Here is a 16,330-nt window from a genome sequence, read left to right as displayed (position 1 = left end):
GACTCCATAGCTCCGATAAATGGCCTTCCTTCGCTGCTTTGTCTGAAGCCTCATTGCCGCTGTCACCAGCGTGTCCTTTGATCCAAACGACTTTGACACTGCTGCCCTGCTGGACGAATGCATGGTGGACTGCCGCCCACCAGATCACGTACGGTGATCTTACGCGTTGTCGTTCCGTGCATCGGTTCCGTTCTTCCACTAACACTTTGAACTGCGAAACTACTGCCGAGTTGTCGATGTAAACTGTCGTTGGGGTATTCTCACGGGATAGTCTGTAGAGCCTCGTTTGAAAAATAATAAAATAAAATAAAATAAAATAAAATAAAATAAAATAAAATAAAATAAAATAAAATAAATTAAAAAGCACTCGTTTATTTTTCAAAGTCTGTTTCAGGACGGAATTCTTTGGATGGTCGCGACATCTCGCTGCTGCTCTTGATGCGTTTGGCTCTTGGACGCCCCTTCGGCTTCACTACAAGTGGGTCTTTGGTGACACCAAGACCTGCTTCGTTGTCAGACGCGTCCTGTAGCTCCATGAGCCCCTGTCTCCGTTTCAGCGAGATTGAGAGGTTGTTGAGCGTTTGCATCGCTTCATCATGAATTGCTGGATCAGTTGTCCCCATGATGGCCAGCTCTCTCACTATCCCTGCAACATCTGCGTACCGCTTCTTCCTCAGTCGCTCTTCCTTCCTTGGCTGTGATGCCGAGGATTCTGTAGAGAACAAGGTGTGCACAATCCTCGTACGAGTGCTGGCGAGGTGATCCTCAGTCCTGGTGGGGTGATCCTCGGTCCTGATGGAGGCGCTGTGATGCGGGTAGGCGACTAAGAGCTCTGAACCAACTTTTATCTCGAAATCTTCGAGATCCTGCCACTGCTCCTTGAACCAGCGCTTGAGAACGAGGCTGATCCTATACTTGCACCTGCTGTCCCTTGCATCACGCAAAAGAAGTGCCTACACACAATCCCCGTGTTTTGCAGCAAGAGGCAGGTGCAAAAATATGAATGACCAACCATAACCACAACGAACTCCTGTTGACTGCGACGGATCTTGTTATGGATGGAATAGACAGCAATGATTTCGGCTGGATCCAGTCTTGAGAGTAGTGATGCCAGAGAAGACTCGCGGAGGGCTTTCCCAGTTCGATCGACCTATGCAAATGGATTCAATCAGCATCAGTCGTACCAAGAGGATAAAAGGGTAGAAGGAAACGTGCGGCACATCCTTACCATTCTGTCGTTGCTTGAGCAGTGCTTTTGCAGGATAGCCTGGTGGTCAGAAGGGTTGAAGTCGTAGGCGAATGACCAGTCCATCTCTCTGCGCATCTTGTCGCGCGCAAACCCTCCCAACATGTCGTTGTTCACCTGGACGATCTTGGGAAACATGGCTGCTGTCAGGCTAGGGCTCAGGCTGCGTGCGGATCCCTCTGCCTGTGCCTTCTTGCCCTCGGCATCCTCGGTGTAGTTTGCCTTGAAAAGCTCGCACTCGATCCTTGCGCTGGTGGCATTGAGGACGTCGCTCAACGATGTTTTACTGTTGAGCTCTAGCATCTTCAGCAGATGGTGAGTTTTCTCGACGCGCTGGGTTGTCTCCATCCCGGCCGTGAAAGAGGTACGACCCAGGGCCAGGCCCATCGGAAACGATCATTATAGAGCCGCTGGAGGTACTCGCTGACTTTCCCATCACAATCCCCATACGTGTGACATAACTCCTGCCATCTCGCATCGAACTCACTGGTGATGAAAGAGCGGCTGACAGCCGTAAAGTCGCGCTTAAACATCTCCCACCTATCCCCCAAAGGCCCGTGCAGGTGAAGACGAATGTTTTTCCACATATGCCACAAACAATTGATGACCTGCGTCCGGGGAAGTGTGTACGCGCAGGCTGCTCCATTGCTGCGTCCTTATCGACCATGATAGCCTTGGGTGCAAGCTGTCTTGTGGCAATAAGCAATTGCTCCAGGACCCACTTATAGTCAAGGGTCTTCTCTCCAGACGTCAAGGCACATGCCACCAACCGTGTGCAAAAGGCAGCATCTACAATGACGAAGGAGTGGAGCGACATTTGGAATCGATTAGTGGATGCTGTCGTGTCATGGACAATAATATCGTGGTACCGACGATATAGTGTCTTCTGGATAGGACTCATCCAAAATACCCCACAGAGATGGCCGCCCTTATCCTGGGAGTATTTGTAGAACCAGTTTGGTTTCCCGGCGGATGTTGGGGCCAATAGGATGAGCAGTTGGAGAGACTCAGGGACTTTCGGCAGCCTCGTCTGGGCCATGTATCGCTTGCCATGGTTAATCACAGCCCGCTTGTGGAAAACCTTGCCTGGATACTTATGCCCCAGCCATAGAACGTCTTGTATATGCCAAGCTTCAATTCCGCAGCCGTCTCAATAATCGCCTCCATATCAGGTTCAGCGGCGTGAACGCCATGACTTCAGTGCGTAGATCGTGGTTGTGCTCAAGCGCGATCTTCGTGATGTGCCAAAAAGGAGTAATGGCCTTGGGGCTTGTCAGGTTGATCTTGAACCCACAATCTGCCCGAGAGGAACCCGCATTGGGTCGTTGTTTGGTGGGATCCTGATGCTTCCTCGACCTGTGAAAGCCTGCTGATGACAGACAAGTTGCACTGGACAATATGGAGGCAGTGTTAGTTCATCATTGAACCGGAAGCGTAGCTAATATCACTAGAATACGAACTGGGAGCAGCATACTTGTACTTGAGCTTGACCGGCATATTCTAACCTTGAATCCACAATGCCGTGCGTACTCGTCGACGATGACCTTCGCTTCCTTGGCGTCCGCAAACTGATAGCAGAGCGAGGGACTCCAAGGAATTTGTCTTGTTTCATTGATTCATGATCCTGACCTGGCCAACACTCCTCCTCATCTGTCCACACAGTTGTCTCTCTCTGATCGTCACTCTCGTCAGCACTATCTTCCTCATCTCCGCGCGATACGACATCACCATCGTCAGTGGTATCGAGCTCGCTGTCGCTCCTGTATGTTGCCCGATCCCCGCGCACAACCCCACTGATACCCATTGTTCTACCGCCATCTTTTGCATCAGGTTCGCCGTCGCTATGATCATCGGTGTGAAGCTCGCCGTCACCTTCATTATATGGTTGCTAATCCACATCGCTGTCTTTGTCGAAGATGATGTCTGTCTTATGCTGTACCACAATCCTCGCATTGTCCTCCACCGGAGCCCTCGTATTGTCCTTGACCACGAGCTTTGGCTTGTCCTTCACCGCGATCTTTGCTTTGTCTTGAGGGTCGACCTTCGCCTCGTCCTGGACAGCCACTTTCGCGTTCCCTTTGACTGTGAGGCCGTCAGGATGACTAAACTTGAAGAGATCATGAAGATAGTCTGCCATGTCCTCCTCTGGTGTTGGGTGTTGCGTATCGTCTTTCACATACTTCTTGAAGGCACGGACGAGGTCATCATCCTCCATCTAAACATTAAATCAAGTAGTGTTAAAAATGTTAAATTATATCCTAGATACTCCAACTATCGACGCAATTGATAAGTGTGTGTAAAGTACCGAAGTATAGCCCGTTAATAGACGCAAGAACCGGACCCGATGATTCAAAGCGAAGGCATGGGCTGACCAGTCGACGTATGGATTGACATGTTGCTCGATGGCCATAGCGGCTAGTATGCCACAGGATCCGCTGTCCTGCTGCTTTGGGGTCAAGAAAGGCAGGACATTCTTGCTGGCTTTCCTCCACTTGGGAAGGTCCTCGGCAGGCGGGTCCATCCACTTCACTAAAGCGTCGATTGCTTCATGTGGTACAGGCCAGCCAATGGAGTCACCAAAGAGGACCTGATACTTCTTGAGGTCAAGGCATACAACGCCCCAGTGTTGTCCCATATAAGCAATCGCGAACAGCTTTTTGGCGCGTCCACCCCTGGTTTGCTCCTTCTCGCGTCCCGAGACCTTAGAATTAGGCCATATATATGAAGAAGGCGCAAATAAGTACTGGCCACCCTGTCCATAGGAGCGATCGAAGAACGCCTGAATACCACTAACCACCTCGTCATCAAGCCATTCTTCCTTAGCAACTGATAGGACAGACTTGAGACTGATATGCGATTGAGGGAAGAAGGAAGGGGAGAACACCTTCTGATATGGTTTGTGCTCCATAATTATATTCAAGAACCACGCAGTAAAGTCAGCGTCCAGTTGGCGGACGGTGAGCTCAATCCATCTCGCCACACTCTGGAGGGTTTCAGTAAATGTTCTTGTGGAATCAACCTTAGAATAATCATGTAGGAGATCAGAAACAATGGGACAAGTAGGAGGACGTTAAAAACATTTTCTATGTCTATTCGTACGATTACTCGTATGGAATAGGTACCAACCTGGATCGACATGCGGATGGCACTAGGTGTAAAATAGCCAACCCCTGGAAAATGGACCAAGTGACAGTCTCCAAGATCATTCGTGAGCTGAATGATCTTGGAGAGTTGCTCATGAGGAGGAATACGATCGATATATGGGACTTTTGATTCCAGGATGACATTTTCAGGAGCCGGATCTCCTGATAAAAAAGGGACCATTATTGCCTCGACTGGTGACATCGGTCGCGGCATTTTAGGCAGAAAATACAGCAGTTCTTGTCCTGTCTGGAGACAAAGCCATTTGTAACTGAGAAAGGTGTGAGAATGGTTCATTTGAGGTCAGAGAGATAGAGATACTCAAGCGTATTGTGTTTAGGGACTCCAATTTATAGCTTCCAATATGGGAGTTACCCTGTCGCCTCCTGCTACGGTAGACAGTGAGGCTGCTAGTCAATCAGAGGTATTATTCAGAAGCCGGTCGCTACAAACGACCTTTTGTGCAGCGCCATACGCGTCGCTCTTGTCCTGTGCATTGAAAAATAATCTAACGGTTACAGCCCAATTGAATGAATCTCCCTAGTTCCTAGTTTTGGAGCGTCAAATATGTGAGTTAAGTCCAGATGCACTTCTCAGTCAACATGGAAGAAGGCTGAAAAAGCGAACGGTTGGTGATACCTCCAAATGTTCAATTGCAAAGGCGCTTTGGACATTGCACAAGGTGAACATCAAGAGTTTACTGAAAGCAATTGTTTATGAGTATCTAGTCTATGAGTAAGACGTATCTTAGGACATTCTCCGGATACCCGGTCTGGATAGATCATAGACTATAGTCTTGTATAACGGACTCTCTTTTTTTTTATTTATTTATTAACGAGAACCCTCATAGACGGGACTAATTGACTGTAGTCTGAAGGAAACCTACAGGTGGGACAGAAAATAAACAGCGTACTGGTTTCATAATCTACAACTGCATGAGTGGCGTGCCAATGGCTCCTGTCCCCTACGTGGCCTGTTGTTTGTATAACGGACTCTCGTGAATAGTAGAGTCCTCGCCAGAAAGTCGTGGGCAACATATTTTTGAGCCCTTTCAATTGACTAATTTTTTCTGCACGTACACAGGACACCACGGTTGCGTCTAGACGTTCTCTTGTCATCTATAGCTTTAATGGTCATCTTGTCTTTGCACCTTCACCGGCGTCGCTATCTCTTTCATAAATGAGAATATAGTCAGGGACATGGATGCAGTAGTGGATGCGCCTGTCTGTCGGCTTTGTATATGAAAAGGGCAACCGCATTTATTGAATTGAGCCAACTATTCCAAAAATATGTTGGCCCGCGACTCTCTGGAGAGGACTCTACTACACTCTCTAAACCCTAATCATCCAGACTTAAAATCTCCAAACAGCCTTGCACATTCCGAAAAAGAACGAACAGCAGGACGTGCAAGGTGCAACATAGACACGAGGACGAGAAAAAGGGCGAGCAAAAGGACAAGCAAAAGGGCGAGCAAAAGGACAAGCAAAAGGCGAGCAAAAGGACAAGCAAAAGGACAAGCAAAAGGACAAGCAAAAGGACAAGCAAAAGGACAAGCAAAAGGACAAGCAAAAGGACAAGCAAAAGGACAAGCAAAAGGACAAGCAAAAGGACAAGCAAATGCACAAGCTACAGACGGACCTGCAGGTGTGCGGCATAGACACGAGGACAAGCAAAAGGACAAGCAAATGCACAAGCAAAAGGACAAGCAAATGCACAAGCTGCAGATGGGCGTAAAGCAATTGGACGAAGAGAGATAATGACACAACATGGTCATGGTGATATTGTCAAGAAGAGAGCTTATAGACTATGAGGCGAGCTATATATTCCATGCAAGGTGGAGGACATGGTGCAATGCACTCTTTCTCGCAACTTTCTTCTCTGTGCACACTCTAATACTCTACAACCAACATCACTGTTGCAAATTACCTTCCTCGCCAGCATTCCACTGCACGCTACGCTAACTACAATGATCAAGGCACAGAGAAACGAATGTACATTCTACAACTGTATCCAGGGACTGCTGGACAAGAAAGCGGCGATCCAGACATACGAGCGTCGCATTGAACAGGATCTCCCAGTCAGGGATGAGGACAGGCCTGTGCCATTGACCAAGTCAGAAAAAGACCACTTGCTTCGGTCTCACTCAACGGTGCCAGTTCAAGTGAAAAACGTCCTTTTAAATGTGTTCGTCCAATTTGAAAGGCGCGAGGATAGAAGCATGACTTTCATCTGCGTCTGTAGAAAGCCATTCCTGACAAGGGATAGCCTGAGCAAGCATTACAAGCGGGTCTGCACCCATTCCAACATCCCGATTAATGTTCCAGGGCTTCAACTTATTGACAACACTAAAGTTCTCCCTGATGATTTGGAGGTCGTCAATGCCTCAGGTACATCTGATGACGAAGTTAATGATGGGAACGACAAAGGCGATGAGGCGTTTAGCGGCAGCAATGCACTCATATTCAACACTAACGATGTTTCGGCTACTTTAATGACATTTGATTCAGGAAGAGTGGTTGGTGCAACTATCCGAGAGTTCATGCAGATCTTGGCCATTGCAAATTTTCAACAGCAACAAGCACAGCAACAAGCACAGCAACAAGCACAGCAACTAGCACAGCAACAAGCACAGCACATGCAAATCATGGCGTTTCAAGAGGAACAGCGCATGCAAACCATGGCGTTTCAAGAGGAACAACGCACGCTGATGGCGGCCATAGAGCAACGGATCCTGGGCCCTATTACCCAGACGGCAGCAGGTCAAGGGCAGGGACAAGCTGCGCAAGCTGCTTCTGCTTCTGACACCGGACCTTCCAGTCCGGTTTCTACAAGTAGAAAAAGAACGCGCTCTGGCGCCCCTCGCTTTGGAACATTCAGGCCCCTAGTCGTATGTCTCCAACTGAAAATAAGTAAAATAAAAATGGCGGTTTGGTGGAGCGAGTGTAGATCGATATAAAAATTGGGCAGATGTAGAACGGGAAAGCGCTTGGTCTCGCTTTGCTTATCATTTTCCACAATAGTGAAAGCTAGGTAACTCCCTATGCGTCGGCATACTTGCAAACGATTGGAATATCTGGAGTGTCGAGGGATCTAGGATGAAAAGGGTATTTTATTGGGCGAATGCTGCTATCTAGTTCTATGCGTAGATAGGGTTTATATACTAGTTGCATCGGTGTCAACAGTGCACTGGAATATTGTAGAAACTGGGCGAAGCACTGACGACACCATAGCATACTAAATCTAGCATTAAACCTTTGCAAAGATCCACGATAGTGATTTTGAGTCGTAAAGTACTACTCCAATATGATCACAAACGAGTGTCTGTTTTCTCTTTTCCATGGCACCTCGTCATTCAGCTTCGGAGTGGAATCTGGCTCAATCTTGCCTCTTATTGGATTGGACAAAGGGGTAGATTCTCCAGTGACGAGGAAACCGATATGTGAATCTACATATAGACCTAGTATGACACCCCGTTATCACCGCACTAGTGGTAATCAGCAATTTAGTGCGTCGCCCCAGGTGTGTTAAGAGTGTAACATACCTGGTATCAGAGAATGGAGCTGAACTACAGCCTATATCAAGGAAGCGATGGCTAAAAAGATCCGGATCCTTAAACGAATTGAGGTGATGGGACCAGATGTGTGATAGGAGCAAGAGCAATCTATTAACAATTACGTATTGGGTACGATGGCGCATGGTCGGGGCAGAAGGAAAAAAAGTGCGGGCTGGTATAGAAAGAGAGGTGTACAAAAGTGGGCACTGGTAGAGAGAGAGAGATGTACTGAAGTTTGCCCTCTTGACACACCTGGGCGACGATAACGGGGTGTCAGGTGCTTAAGCACTGAGAAACCCAGGTATTAATCTAAATGCGTCTATTATGCTTTTGTATGCCCGTGAGATTATCTTTGGTTCGCCATAAAATAACAGGGTGTAAGATTAGAGCTCTCACGGGGGGTGTAAGAATAAAATTTCACTATGTGCTTTGGATAATCTCACAGGGGTGTAAGAATAAAATCTCACCCCCCCCGTGAGATTATATTCTTCCTTGCCAAATAGCAGTGTCAACCCGGGTTGTCAAATAGATTGTCCCAAGTAAGTAAGCTACACGGGGCATGGCGATGGGCCGACCACGGCAGCAAAAGGCAAAAGGAAGGGCCGAACCGGGAATTGAACCCGGGACCTCTCGCACCCTAAGCGAGAATTATACCACTAAACCATCCGGCCGCTGCTTCGTGTCGGCAGTAAAAGAAAATTTTATAAAAACAAAAAGTATGAAAAATTATGACGTCAACGTATTTTTGGCCGCATGGGCTGTCTACACACTTTATCGCTGAACAAGGCGACGAAGAGAAAAAGATCTGTCTGTCTGCAACACTTTCAGCCAGTCAACAAGATTACACGGACGAGCAGGATGGCGTTGGGAGCAAAAGTGCAGGTGAGGACAATTTCACTTGAGGCAATCTAAGGCTAGCAAAGGGCATGAATGTTCTCTCATCATTGTCAGTTGGTTAACCAAAACTCGGTGTGACATCTGATTGCAGGCGTCGAAACTGTCGCCTGTGGTGACCGAAGACATGATCAAGAAGTTGTTTGAATTCATCGGACCACTAGATAATCTCGTTCTCATTCCCAGGTATGCATTGTCGCAAGCTGAAGCACTGATGATACTATATTGCCCAATTGTCAACCTTTCGTCGATTTTAATTATTAGTATCACGACTTTTCTTTTGTTCTCGGATCCTTTTGCTATTATGTTATATGTTATAGTCCGCTTGGATCAGGATTTGAGGCTATTATTGAGTACCGCGAAAAAGATGCGGCCCTCACCGCAGTGCATCTGACAGGAACCTTGTTTGGCGGGCGACCCTTGATAGTGACCTTAATGGATGTAACCCTTCCTACAACACTTGCAGGAACAACACCAGCAGCCCGTCCGTTCACCAACCTCACGATGCAACAACAACACGCCCAGCAGGCCTCTGCCCTTGGTGGTACGACACCTGGCGTAACTTCACAGAGCAACCCTATGATTCGTATGGGCGCAACAATCAACCATCCGCAGTTCAATGGCATGGGTATGGGCATGGGCATGGGTATGGGCATGGGGATGAACATGGGAATAAATATGGGCATGGGTATGGGCAACCAGTTTCAACCCATGTATCCTAGCCCTCACATGACTCTATACAACCCCAATATCATGCCACCACAATACCACCAGTCCCGTTCTGCAGGCCAGCCAGTGGATCTGGATAAAGTCGATACTAAAACCGTCTACGTCGGGAATCTTCCACTGACGGTCACCTCGGAGCAGTTGGAGGAAGTCTTCCAAGACTGTGGTAAGGTTACACGAGTCAACATTGCCGGAAAACCAACCCATCCGACACGATTTGCGTTCATGGATTTTGAAACCGTCGAAGGGGCTAAGAAGGCACTCTCAAGTACCGATAAGATGATTGGCGACCGAACGTTGAGGTAAAGCAAGAGGAAGCAATTTATTACTATGATATCTAGGACCTTTTGCGATCGCAGCCCAAAGGCCATGCTAACGTTTGTGCTCAACTTTCGGTCCATCTTATTAGGGTTAATTTGCCTCGACACAGTGGACCTCTACCGTTTATGATGCAGCAGGCGCAAATGATGCAACCATCACTTCAGCTCCAGCAACAGCAACCCATGGATGCAACCCGTGCAAAATACAGAAAAATCCTGATTGATCTCGTTAACCGTGGAGGCGACCCATCATTGCGCAAGAAGCTTGAAGAACTGGAGGCGGGTGGTCCTCTTCCTGACTTGAGCGACATTGCTGGACTCTCACCGGATCTGGCTGCACTGACTGTCGAAGGATTATCTGGCAAGAATGAACCAGCACAGCCACAGTCGGCTACCTCTCTCCTGGAAAAGCTAGTATCGGCCTCGAGAAGACGATCTCGGTCACGAAGCAGCACACGACGAAGAAGCCGCTCTCGCTCTATTGACAGAGATTATTACAGAAGCAGCAGGAGAAGACGATCCAGATCACGCTCTGGATCACGCTCTGGATATTCGCGCAGCTCCAGGGGATACGAGGCGGACTATGGGCGATATGATTATCGCGATCGGGAGAGAGACTATACTCGAAGTGAGCGCAGCAGGAGTCACAGAGACCTCAGTCGTGATCGAGAACGAGAACGGGATAGAGATCGTGAAAGGCCTCGAGAGCGTGAGAGGGAAAGGGATAGAGATCGAGGCCGTGAACGAGAAAAGGACCGGGAGAGTGGGAGAGACAAAGATCGCGACCGACATCGTGAATCTGATCGCCATCGTCACCGGGAACGAGAACCAGGGCGCACACGCTCCAAGACGCGCGATGGAGAGGTGGCGGGTTCTGAACAGGACACGAGGATGAAAAGTCCGCCATTGGCTACAAAGTCGAAATTAGATACACAAGGCGATGCGGACAAAGCCAAAGCCGAGCGATAAGAAGGGAGTGCACCTCAATTCAGAAATGATTAAAAACGAGGGACTTTGATATGCTCTACCCACATTTATTCATTGTCTACTATACAATCCATGCGCTTTGGATGAAAAGGTTGCGGCTGAACGCTGATGATGCTCGTTAGTGCCCTGTGTCGCTATGGTGTTTGTGCCTTCTGGTGTGGCACTGGTGTTGATGTTCGCTGCAGTTCCGAGTTCGCTCTCCTCCTGGATTCAGTCAGTTCCTCTGATACCGCGCTGAAAAGAGCTTTGGTGTCGCCACTTCGGATCTTTCCCTCCAGCTCGACAAGTTCCTGATCGTGTCTTCTCTTGATCTGCGCCAACGCCATTGTCTCGACAATCGACAGGAGGAAGTAGGAGATCATGATAAAGATGATGGTGTTCCAGATTAGGCCCACAAGGCTGGTTGAGTTCTCCAGATCGTCCTCAGACACCCTGCCCTCTCCACGAAGAGCGCCCTTTTGCGAATTAATTCCGTCAGCGAGATATCCATGAATGAACGGAGCCGATCGCTCGAGCCAGCTCATGACCGCGGCGAGTGTGTCGGCAGAAAACATCAGGATCACAAAGAGGGTCTGGATCGACGATTTCACGACGGCCTTGCCAAGAAAGGTGGCGCCAAAGAAGGTCGAGAACGGGATCAAGAAATGCCCGCAGGTGATTCCTGCGAGGTCAAAGAGCGGATTGGGGATCTATCAGCAGGCACGCATACAAATATAGCGGGAATAAGTAGCCTGTAATCCACAATAGCAGACGAGGGAAAAAGCAGGTGCATTATTTCTTTGCTCACAGCTCAACAACAAGACTTACAGAGGCACAAAGGAAAATGCCAAAGAATCCCAGGCGCTTCATGCCCTCGTGCACCATGAGTAGGATGCGTTCCTTGTATGACACCGAATCGGGCTTCTTCTTCAGCAGATCTTCAATGGCTGCCAGCTCCTCGTTCCTGTTCCCAGACAGTGCAGCTATTGTCCAAGCAAGCCGTTCGATGCCGTTAGCAGCTGTCCAGTAACAGTCATCGCAAGTCACCCATACTGGTTCCACATCCCATCCAGCACCACTTACCAGCCCTTGCAACAAAGTACGGCGGCAGTTCTCCGATAGCAGTTCCAAATCCCCAGAAGAAACTCTCCCATTGCACAGCTTGAAAGACCGTATAGATGCCGATGGGGACGGTGAGCGACTCTGGCGACTTGCAGATATACCTAAGCAAAAGAGCCATCGGTGCAGATGTTAATCGCCAGGCTTAACTTTGTCATGCAGTATATCAAGATGCAGTAGCGATCGTCAGCGCCCTATTTCCCCTAGTTTCCCTATTTTTTCTGTGCGCCTGGTGTTCCACGCCACATACCTATGATCGCCTCTGACATCAAAGTCAGTGTTTCCGCACTTGTAGGCTGTGAGCGTGACCTCTGCGATATGTGGTCCCAGGAAGAGGATGAATGTGTGCAGTCCGGTGCCGAGTCCGACCGAAGATGCAATCCCGAGTAATGTCCAATATCCATACCAGATCAGTCCTGACTCCGCGTGCTTCAGAAGCTACGCGCCCATGACCATGCAAAGAAAAAAATAAAAGTGAGATTGGTAATCCATACAAAGCGTAAGCGTACATGATATCTCAGCGGTTCCTACTGGCTGGTGAGCTCCGTTCGTCTGGTACAGGAAGTAGACTGTCGCGGCGATGACTGGGAATAGCACGAGCAAGTACTGTTGGGAGATGATCCAAAGCAATGCCATACGGAACTCATGCAGGATGTAAAGAACAAAGTACGACAAAACAGTCAGTGGCGAAGTGTATACCGAGATCTCGTGTCGCTCTGTTTCCAAGGCCTCTCTTCTTCTGTTAATGAACTCTAGATCACAAAAAGTAGATTCAATTATAAGTCGGTATATCGACAATCAACCCACTTATATTCACTGCCGCCGCATACTCCATACCTGTAAAGTGGGCTGAAAAGCTATTGGTTCGTCTCGGTACTCTTGAGCGGATCGACTGCGATGACCTTGGTTTCCTGAACTCTACGTCTTCGAGAGCCGAGTGTGATATGCCTTCGTCAAATGCTGTGCGCATAGCATCGTCCTTGTAATCTGCTTCTATCCTGAAAACCTCTTCCGTGGTGGCGCTTCTGATGTAGGCTGCTCCATCAATAGTTGTGGCTCCAGCTGCCGTAGGCGTTATGCTGGCGCTCTTTTTGTCCATTGTCGTTGTATGCGAGCCTGTAGCGGCTTGCGAGGCAGGAGAGGACTTTTCTGTACTCCTCAGTCGCTTCTTCAGAGCGTGCCTGCTCCCCGTTGTAAGTTGGCCACGTTGGCGAAGGAGTTCACGCATCTGGGATATTGAATAGTTGCTCCATGGACTCATCTGGCTCCCTGTGCTGACTTCCTGGAGACCAGCGCTGTCGGAACCGGAATTGGAATCGCCTTCAAATTCATTGCTGTCGTCCGTAGTGATTGTTCCTGAATCCAGAGTGTTGCTGAATTGGTTCGAAGAAATTGGTTAGCGTTTGCATTCCCAGGAGAGGAGTGATGTGTGCGATTCGAGCTTTCTTTCACCTTTGGATCAAGTGATTGAACATGTTGTTCTGGTAGAATGACATGGTGTGAGGAGAGTCTGGAATTGTCGAGTGTCGGTATCGGAAGGCGAGGGCGATGATAAATTAAGAGAAGAAAGGGAAAGGGGCGAAAAAAAGGTCGACTGGGGATAGAAACAAAAAGAGATGCGGTACAGGGCCGCCAATGGTCAACAGTAAGAACGCAATTGAAATTTGATTATAGTGCGCGCCAAAATGGATGGGCTCGAGAGTCCTGAGGCAGAAGGGAGGACAGGAAGGGGACAGGTTGAAACGCACTCTATAACATGTACGTACTCAGACCTCAGGGACAGGAGGTGGCAAAAGCTGCCCTGGCTATACATGATCCTCAACCATCATTACCAGTACCTGCAACCTGTACCTGCCACCTGAATTCCATCATGTGTATCTCGCTTACCACGAGTCGTCCTCCCTTTCCTCTTTTATTCAATCAGATAGTCAACTGCAAATGGCAGCCCCCGCCATTGTGCGGATCTGACAATCAAACACGTCGCAAGGCGCCAAATGAAATCTTCCCCGCACTATGCCTAACTTAACTACAGACTTAATCGCACGTAAACCATTTGTCAACCCGGTCCTGCGTGGATTTCCTGTGAATACGTGAGTACAACATAATCCATGGTCAAGGGCCTCAGAGCATCAAATCTCGAATTCTTAGAGATGTTACGTGTCAGCCCAACAACGCTATCTGCAGTCGCAGGCGCGCCTTCTTTTAGAGTGCTCGCATCCAAGGAAAAATAAAACTATTAGGCAGCCTGGGCTGTCAGTCTTATGGAATAATATAATCTCACCCCCCATGAGATTATCCCTCGTTTTGTCATCTCACAGGGGCGTTAGCCGGTTATTCTCACCCAAGTAAGAAAAACTCGAGCGTTTTTCTGTTCACGGGAGGTGAGAACCATATTCCCACGAGGATAGTCTGTGGGGCCTCGTTTTTTTTTTTTTTAAAAAAAAGCACTCGTTTATTGTTCAAGGTCTGTTTCAGCAGTGAGAAGTATATGGGACGATAAGTCTGTGAAAAACGATATGCCCTTTTAATAGTGGCAGATCGTGCCTTATATACTAGAGAATAGCTATAAATGCATCTAGTATAGGGGACTAGAAACATAGGGGAAAGTCTCAGAGGCACAATGAGCTTCATAAAGGATCGGCACCGAGTGGTGGTGAATCCAAAGAAAATAGAGTGCTCTATATATAAGCAAGACAATGTGGTGAATACACCACAAGCAGGATGGAATTCTTTGGATGGTCGCGACATCTCGCTGTTGCTCTTGATACATTTGGCTCTTGGACGCCCCTTCGGCTTCACTACAAGTGGGTCTTTAGTGATACCAAGAGTGAGTTAACCATTGCAGTGGTCTATTGCATTCGCATACTGTTCGAAAACTTGTAACCAGACCCGTAGTAATAATGATGTTTATTGAACAATTCATAATTTAGATCGAATACAGACTGGCAGCTATCGCAGACCTGGAACTGTGTTCTCTACACCATTATCTACTTCCTGCACCTTTCCCAGCAGCACTATCGATGCCAGAACTCGTAAAAGAGGGAGAGATCCAGCCGAAAGGCCACATTCCGCCAGGAGGCAACCATCTAGTAATCATCATTTCTGCACATGGCTTTGTTTGGGAAAATGATAGCCTAGATCCTATAGGCCTCTTGTGTCTTGGTCCAATAGGCCAAGATTGGACTCTTGTAGCGCGACAAAGGCTCTTACTGTGGAGAGGCACCTGTTGATATTCAGGCATTTTGTCTAGAATAAAGCCCAGGAATTAAAGAGGACGAAACTGGACGCGTTTTGTCCATTCGCCCTAGGAAACGCAGACGTTCCGTTACAGAAGATGAATCACATACGTTCTAGAAGATACAGAGCACCAAGGGGACCAGATACTTGAGTACTTGGCCCGTAGAGCCTTAAGGGGGTCTGGTCTATGCTGCAGGGGCCATTAGGCTGCAAACGACACCACGAGCTCCAGTGATGATGAACCACCTGGACCTGCAGATATGTTTCAACAAAAAACTCTAGCAGCCGTGATCGTAGGCAGATTCACAAGTGCAGACTCCATCGCCGGTGAGAAGCCAAGGTGGTACAGGTGGGCAGATGGAAGTGGACAATGGTCGAAAAGTAAAGGAAGCTGCCAATATCAAGGGTTCAGTAGGCAGAATAAGGTAAGTGTGTGTGGGTCAAGGGAACAGGAGAGTGAGTAAGAGCGATGCATTCAAGGAATTTATTGTATTGCAGACTAAGGTTCATAACGCTACTGTAGCACAGACTATTCATGTGTTCTTGGGGATGATGGAATCCGGTGCCACGGCTATAGACTTGAAAGACCGAGTTCAGTTCCTTGAGACTAAATGTTCTGAGCGTTGAATCTGTCGCAGGAATGCCAAGGTGATGCAAAACGTTCAAAAGAGTAACGATGGTTTAGATGACGATAGTCAGAAGTGTAATTGTTGAGTAGAATAAGGTTGCTAGGATGTCGCGAAGTGGTCGACGTAGCAATCAAACACGATTCTGCCTGGAGGAGGTGGCTTGTGGCTTGACGCGCGCGTTTAATGCCTGCATCTTGGGAGGCCTGAATGAAAGCAGGGAAAGATAAAGAGGCGAAGGAGACGATGGGGTTCTCACGATGGAAGCCGTAGAGAGAGGTGGCAGTAGAATCACTTTTACGATGTGCTTTTTAATCAACGAGTTTTGTATGCTTCATTTCAAGAGCTACTTTCTGGTCTTCTTGTTCCGCAATAGACTAGGAAATTGAAAGCTTTCATTCGAGAATCTGGGCATAGCGGCGCTTGAGAGAGTACAGTTCTAGTTTGAGGCGCATCTTTGACTCCACCGAACGAGTCTCCCGTATAAGTGAAGTCCGAAGTC

At 48.2% G+C, this 16,330-nt stretch overlaps 5 protein-coding genes and 1 non-coding gene across 6 annotated transcripts; 2 read left to right on the top strand and 4 right to left on the bottom strand.

Annotated features, from left to right (window-relative positions):
• Window positions 1-365: 365 nt before the first annotated feature.
• BC939DRAFT_470583 (uncharacterized protein) lies at window positions 366-1,351 on the bottom strand (the record flags this gene model as incomplete). The annotated part of the gene is made up of 4 exons (XM_051558131.1): window positions 366-589; window positions 642-930; window positions 960-1,048; window positions 1,229-1,351. The coding sequence occupies 4 exons, from the start codon at window positions 1,349-1,351 to the stop codon at window positions 554-556; spliced, it is 537 nt and encodes a 178-aa protein (XP_051406122.1). The 3' UTR covers window positions 366-553.
• A 1,783-nt stretch (window positions 1,352-3,134) lies between these two features.
• On the bottom strand, window positions 3,135-4,591 carry BC939DRAFT_508675 (uncharacterized protein; the record flags this gene model as incomplete). Its single annotated transcript, XM_051561031.1, has 3 exons — window positions 3,135-3,461; window positions 3,552-4,265; window positions 4,373-4,591. 3 exons carry the CDS (start codon window positions 4,589-4,591, stop codon window positions 3,135-3,137), a joined length of 1,260 nt encoding a protein of 419 aa, XP_051406121.1.
• A 1,567-nt stretch (window positions 4,592-6,158) lies between these two features.
• BC939DRAFT_470576 (uncharacterized protein) lies at window positions 6,159-7,502 on the top strand (the record flags this gene model as incomplete). The annotated part of the gene is made up of 1 exon (XM_051558130.1): window positions 6,159-7,502. A coding segment is annotated over exon 1 (1,066 nt), but the record flags the coding sequence as incomplete, so codon positions are not given.
• A 1,037-nt stretch (window positions 7,503-8,539) lies between these two features.
• On the bottom strand, window positions 8,540-8,611 carry BC939DRAFT_t193. The gene has a single exon. It is a non-coding gene; the product is annotated as a tRNA-Pro (tRNA).
• Window positions 8,612-8,755: 144 nt separating this feature from the next.
• On the top strand, window positions 8,756-10,925 carry BC939DRAFT_65995 (uncharacterized protein). Its single transcript, XM_051561812.1, has 4 exons — window positions 8,756-8,822; window positions 8,929-9,020; window positions 9,155-9,862; window positions 9,970-10,925. The coding sequence occupies exons 1-4, from the start codon at window positions 8,799-8,801 to the stop codon at window positions 10,847-10,849; spliced, it is 1,704 nt and encodes a 567-aa protein (XP_051406119.1). The 5' UTR covers window positions 8,756-8,798; the 3' UTR covers window positions 10,850-10,925.
• Window positions 10,926-11,001: 76 nt separating this feature from the next.
• BC939DRAFT_508673 (uncharacterized protein) lies at window positions 11,002-13,461 on the bottom strand (the record flags this gene model as incomplete). The annotated part of the gene is made up of 7 exons (XM_051561030.1): window positions 11,002-11,556; window positions 11,675-11,829; window positions 11,930-12,069; window positions 12,216-12,403; window positions 12,497-12,717; window positions 12,803-13,338; window positions 13,418-13,461. 7 exons carry the CDS (start codon window positions 13,459-13,461, stop codon window positions 11,002-11,004), a joined length of 1,839 nt encoding a protein of 612 aa, XP_051406118.1.
• Between the last annotated feature and the right edge of the window lie 2,869 nt (window positions 13,462-16,330).

Source organism: Gamsiella multidivaricata, assembly GCF_025024155.1.
Source record: "Gamsiella multidivaricata strain RSA 2152 chromosome Unknown BC939scaffold_145, whole genome shotgun sequence".
In the NCBI taxonomy this organism is placed as follows: Eukaryota; Fungi; Mortierellomycota; class Mortierellomycetes; order Mortierellales; family Mortierellaceae; genus Gamsiella; species Gamsiella multidivaricata.
The sequence above is the reverse complement of the archived record's forward strand: the minus strand, read 5'-3'. Positions and strand labels throughout refer to the sequence as shown.

Excerpts from the sequence above, each read along its gene's own strand:
- BC939DRAFT_65995 (XM_051561812.1), top strand. The coding sequence starts at position 8,799 with ATGGCGTTGGGAGCAAAAGTGCAG. Across the intron at positions 8,823-8,928 it reads CGTTGGGAGCAAAAGTGCAG|GCGTCGAAACTGTCGCCTGT; the intron begins GTGAGGACAATT and ends ATCTGATTGCAG. Across the intron at positions 9,863-9,969 it reads ATTGGCGACCGAACGTTGAG|GGTTAATTTGCCTCGACACA; the intron begins GTAAAGCAAGAG and ends CCATCTTATTAG.